This window comes from Tasmannia lanceolata, unplaced genomic scaffold, assembly GCF_043159265.1.
Source record: "Tasmannia lanceolata isolate RefF3 unplaced genomic scaffold, GAP_Taslan_0.1 ptg000003l, whole genome shotgun sequence".
Taxonomy (NCBI): Eukaryota; Viridiplantae; Streptophyta; class Magnoliopsida; order Canellales; family Winteraceae; genus Tasmannia; species Tasmannia lanceolata.
Window position 1 is genome coordinate 961,941 of NW_027518680.1, and position 6,000 is coordinate 967,940.

Here is a 6,000-nt window from a genome sequence, read left to right on the forward strand (position 1 = left end):
TGCCCACTGGTTCTATTTAATAGTCACAAATCGAAGGGATAGAATCATCCAATCAGAGTGGATTCTCGTGCATAGCCCATCCATAATAAGACCTAATAAATAAATATGGTTGAATTACTGCACAATGAGCCTCTGGGTTCCAAAGTTTGTGAGAAATTACCCCCAAAATCAATTGAAGCGGAGATAGTTTCGGGCGATAAACAAACCGTAACTCATTAGTCATTTGCAGCAGGATTTAAAAGTTACTTTAAACTTGTTGTGAGTTTACTAATTGTTTGTTAAAGGAGGAAATGTGGCAGACTTCAACGCTTTTTAACAAAAAAAAGGGACGTGAATTATCCTACAGGGGGTGCGAATTTATCAATCCAATAAAAAATGAAAAACAATGTGTGGAGTGACATTATCAAAACAAGCAAGTGCGGGTAATCATCTCCTTTCTATATAAACTCCCAATTCGGACCATAGAAAAGGGTCGGTGGAGGTTGTTGGTTCACCTAAATCACCGCCGCGTCGCTGGGCCGTCTTTTCCTATTGTTTTAGTAAATAAACACCCCCTATTCCACTTGAATATTACAAACTGCCCCAACGGTTTCTCAATTTGGACTCATTTCCAATTTCAGTTGCCCGGGTAAAGTAGTGTTCCACTGAATCCCGAAATCCGGACTAGACCATTCTTTTACTATTGTTTTAGTAAATAAGCATGTGTTACTCCATTTATCTATTTATTTACATGTAAGATATAACAAAAGTAATAATCTGAGGCTGGTTAAGTGCATGTGTTTGCTACATTTGGACCTGAGTTCAATTTTCACTATAATGTATCTTTTATAATTTTTATTTTCTAATTAGATTTCATAAACACTATGTGACAAAATGCTGTTATTTATCTAATCTGTGTTTATTTAGGAAAATTTGAGTTGAATTTATAAAATTCACATCTAATTCGATAAATGCGAGAAATTTTGAATCATTTAGGATTTTTTAAGGTTTAAAATAAGGTACAAAAATTTGAGTTTTTCAATAATTCTAAAGTTTTGCAACTATTATGGGTAACCAGAGAAACATTCGTTTTGAGGATTCATTTTGAGTCCAAAACTGATTATTGGTTTTAAATAGTATTTTGGGGCCGTTTGGATAGGCGGATTTTAGAAACTTTGATTTTCCTCAAAATCCAGGATGGGAGACGAGAGAAGAAGGAGACCGTTTCTCGTTTTCTTATTTCTCGCCCTTCTTTCCGTCAACAAGAGGAGAGGAGGAGATCATCCCATGTTTCCTGGTTTTAGAAATCTCAGGATGGGAGAGAGATTTCTAAAACCTGGATTTCTTACTTAAAATTCAGGATTCTAAAGAGAAGCGAAACAAACAGTCACCTTCTTCTCTTGTCTCCCATCCATGATTTTGAAAAAATTCAAGATTCTAAAACCCATGTATGAAAACGGCCGCTTTAAGTCCAATAATCAATTTTGGACTCAATCAATCCTCAAAATCCAAAACAAATATGGTATTTACGTCAACATTTGAAGTGAATAATGAACGTTAAGGCCCTGTCGGATTAATCGTAGTTTGAGCTAGAATAATAACCTATTTGAAGTGAATCATTAACATTAAGGGCCTATTGATTTTGGATTTTGAGCCCAAGACTGATTATGGTTGTACTCAAATTTTGATGCTCAAAATCCAAAACCAAGTAGATTAGACTTTTTTTTTTTCTGACAGGTAAGGTTGGGTTGAACTCCCACCTCTAGGTTGAAAACAAAGCCCTGACCATTGAGCTAGAGACCCAATCCCCTTGTTTGTTAAAGATTATGACAACAATAATCAGTTTGGCACTTACAATCGATTGTCATAATCTTAACGACCAGGGCTTAGCTTTGTCAGAAAAAAAAACGATTTTTTAAGTAGAGGGTATCATTCTCATTCTAAACGAGTTCAGTTGTGAGTGGTAGGATTGAAAATTTAGGTGAAGCAATGGTCTTTTGATAGAACTGCAGCTTGTATTATTTAACTTTGCCATTTTCATTTCTTTTATGTTGAAGTCAAAACACAATGCTTTCGTAAATTTGGCTTCACTCTCGCTCTCGTCTCCAAGATCTAGAAAGATTCAGACACCCAATCAACCACAGGAAACAAAGAACCTTTCATTGTAAGTGAGATTTTCAGTTCCATATCAAATTCTCTATAAATTTTCACTCAGTCCCATCTTACTTTTTCTTCACATTTTTATTCCATCTGTTGTGAAGAACTGAATCAGATTTTCCCAACCCAGTTTTTCTTTTTCCTATTTTTTTCTCACATTCTATTTCTGAGCATCCGGATCTCTATTATTTCTTGTTTTAGCAAGTGGGTAGTTGAGAAATTGTTAAAAAGAAGGCCTACAATTTTCAGTTATGAAGATTCTATCTCTGATTCTCTATCTCTTGACCTTAGAGTTCTTGTTCTTCTTTAGCTTCACGATTTCTTACAGAGGTCATGAAGTGTTCACATGGACTCCTACCTTGGCCGAAGAATATGACCCTTCTGTGAGCAACAACTATGCTCGCTTTGGCGAGGTCGAAAAGAAATGTGCATCTGTTATATCTTTAGGTTCTGAACTGAAACCCGACGAAAACAGAAAATTTAGTATTCCAAATGAACTATCCTTCAGTAATGGAGATTGGGGACAGGAGAATAATGGTGCACCATTAATGCCATTCGATAGCAGCGATGCACCGAAGAACGATTCGGGTTTTCCCCCTCCCCTAAACTTGGTTTCTTTTAGAGTGATGGATGTTGATTCAGTTCATAGATCTAAAAAAATGGTTAATGTTAGTGGGATTTTGAATTTAGGCATAAGTAGACGAAATGTCACGTCGTCCTACAGTATTTATTCGCGATCTCCTCAGTTTCAGATGCTGCCTGGGAGTTCTTGGCTTTCGATTCTGTTCGAAGGGGTTTATGTCGAATCGGAAAGGAATGGCGGGGAGCGAATTCTATGTTTGTTAGGGACTTCTATCTTGCCTTCTAGACAATCTGATTCTACTGATCCATGGGAATGGGTGAAGGGTTCTAATTCTGGCTATTCCCAGCCTCTTCTTTTGCAAGATGACAAGATCTTACTCGTTCTTCACTATCCGAAGACCTTCACGTTGACCAGCAGAACAGTACATGGTGAGATGAGAAGTCTAAACCAGGAACCTAATGTTAAGTACTTTGACAAGATCGACGTATCTTCCCAGTTGGGCCCTTATTCGATTTATCAGTTCGGATCCGAAGGGATTGTGTCCAAAGCCTGCGATCCTTACCCAGCTCAAGATAACTTGACTGACAACCAGATCGAGATTTTTAAAGGGTTTGGGTTCTGTGGAATTCTTGAGCAGTTTACATCGGGAGAAGCTTTTAATGTCGTGCCAAACTGGAAATGTAATGTCACTGATGACTATTGCAGTAAGTTGGGTCCTTTTGCATCTGGAAGGGAGGTTAGGGCCACAGATGGTGGTTTTAAGAATGTCAAGCTCATGATTGAGGATGTGAGGTGTGAACCTAAATTTGTGCAAAATAATGGAAGTACTGCAAGAGTGTCCGCTATATTCCGAGCAATTCCTCCATTGGAGAATCAGTATACAGCCACACAAAGAAGTTCTCTTACTAACATGACACTTTCGGCTGAAGGAATATGGAATTCCTCTGGTGGGCAGCTTTGCATGGTTGGTTGCCTAAATGGAGCTGCAGATGGGTGCAATTCTCGCATTTGTTTGTATGTTCCCATCTCTTTTTCTATCACACAGCGAAGCATCATCTTTGGGAGCATATCTAGCATCAACAATGAGACAAATTCGTACTTTCCTTTATCCTTTGAAAGGGTACTCCACCCTTCGGAACTGTGGAACAGGTTCAGCACCTCTCATCTTTCATATAAATACTCAAAAATCAACTTGGCTGGTGCATTTCTGGAGAGAAGTGAGTCATTCTATTTAGGCGCTGTTATAAAGAAATCACTCCTTAGCTATCCAACATTGGAGGATGGCTATGAACAAGTTAGTCTTTCTCTTCTTTCGGAAGACCTCACTCTTCATGTCTCTGCAATATCTGATCCATTACCCAAAGTTCCTTCTCAAAGGACATCTATTCGGATGGAGGTCCTCTCTCTAGGTCCATTGTTTGGACGTTATTGGTCATCTCAAAATGAATCATCTGTAGTAGGGGAGAAGCAATTCCATGCTAAACCAAAATCCACTGAACAACTTCTTTTGAATGTCTCTGCAGAGCTAACGCTTTCTGGTAAACCTGACAGCAATGTCTCAGTGCTATTCTTGGAGGGTCTGTATGACCCAATGGTTGGAAAGATGTATCTAATTGGTTGTAGGGATGTCCGTGCATCGTGGAATATCTTGTTTGAGAGCATGGATCTTGAAGGTGGGCTGGATTGTTTGATCGAAGTGAAAGTGGAGTACCCACCCACAACTGCGCTGTGGTTAATGAATCCAACAGTGAAGATCTCTATCACCAGCCAAAGGAATGAAGACGACCCCCTCCACTTTAGCCCGATCAATCTCTTGACACTTCCCATTTTATATCGGAGGCAACGAGAAGACATACTCTCGCGCAAGGGTGTAGAGGGTATTCTTCGTATTTTGACGCTGTCTGTGGCTATTGCATGCATATTCAGCCAATTATTTTACATTAGAGATAAGGTTGATGCTGTTCCCTATATCTCTCTTGTCATGCTTGGTGTTCAGGCTCTTGGATATAGCCTTCCACTGATTACAGGTGCAGAGGCCCTATTCTCTCGGATGGCATCAGAATCTTATGAAACCCCATCATATGATCTTGAAAATAACCAGAAATTCCGGGCAATTGATTATACTGTTAAGTTTCTTGTGCTGGTTGCATTTCTACTTACCCTAAGACTCTGCCAGAAGGTATGGAAATCTCGTTTGAGACTACTCACACGTACTCCTCTAGAACCAGATCGTGTCCCAAGTGATAGGCAGGTTTGTCTCATTAGTTTGGCTTTACATGCGATTGGGTTTCTAATAATTCTTGCTGTTCATGCTGTAAACACTAGTAAGAGACCGCTTCGGCCAGAACTGTATATTGACTCAAGAGGAAATAGCCATAAACTGAGGGAGTGGGAAACCCAACTCGAGGAGTATGTTGGTCTTGTTCAAGATTTCTTCCTGCTTCCTCAAATCATTGGCAACTTTTTGTGGCAGATCAACTGTGAACCACTACGGAAAGTATATTACATTGGAGTGACAGTAGTGAGGCTTCTTCCCCATTTCTATGACTACATAAAAGCTCCTGTTTTTAATCCCTACTTCTCTGAGGAGTATGAATTTGTAAACCCGAATTTCGATTTCTACTCCAAGTTTGGGGACATTGCAATACCAGTGTTTGCTACTCTGCTTGCAAGTATAGTTTATATTCAACAGAGGTGGAAGTACCGGGAACTTAACCAGGCATTGAACTCGGGGCAGCGTAAACTTCTGCCTCTGGGGTCCAAAATTTATGAGAGATTGCCCTCAAAATCATTTGAAGCAGAGCTCGTTTCAGGTGTGAATCAAACAACACCTGATCATTTGGAGCAGAATGATGTTTGACAGTTACTCTTGGTTAACCCTTTGAAGGTCAGTGAGCATGAATAGTGGTATAAAAGTTACTTCAAAGTTGTTGTAAGTTTTGCTTTCTTTCTTTCTTTGTGTTTTTTTTTTTTTTTTTTGAATATTTTGTAAGCTTTGCTAATAGTTTGTTAGATGCTGAAAGTTTAACTGGTGAAAGATTTTAAGGTGACTGACGAGTTGGATGGTTACTTTCCTTCTAAGCATATTGGTTGATACTACCCTTACATATATTGCTCATGAAGTTTTAAACATAAATACTTAATTCTAAGTTTACATATTTTGAGGTGGATTATTATTGTGATTATACAACACAATCAAACTCTAACACGTGAAAGAATACGGCATTGCAGATTTGTGATACTAAAAATGCCTAATAAATAACTTGTTGTTTAATGAATCC

General features: G+C 38.7%; 1 protein-coding gene across 1 annotated transcript; it reads left to right on the forward strand.

Moving 5' to 3' along the window:
• Positions 1-105: 105 nt before the first annotated feature.
• On the forward strand, positions 106-5,769 carry LOC143858971 (uncharacterized). The gene is made up of 3 exons (XM_077369662.1): positions 106-207; positions 2,037-2,143; positions 2,447-5,769. Exons 1-3 carry the CDS (start codon positions 106-108, stop codon positions 5,577-5,579), a joined length of 3,342 nt encoding a protein of 1,113 aa, XP_077225777.1. The 3' UTR covers positions 5,580-5,769.
• The last annotated feature ends 231 nt before the right edge of the window (positions 5,770-6,000 follow it).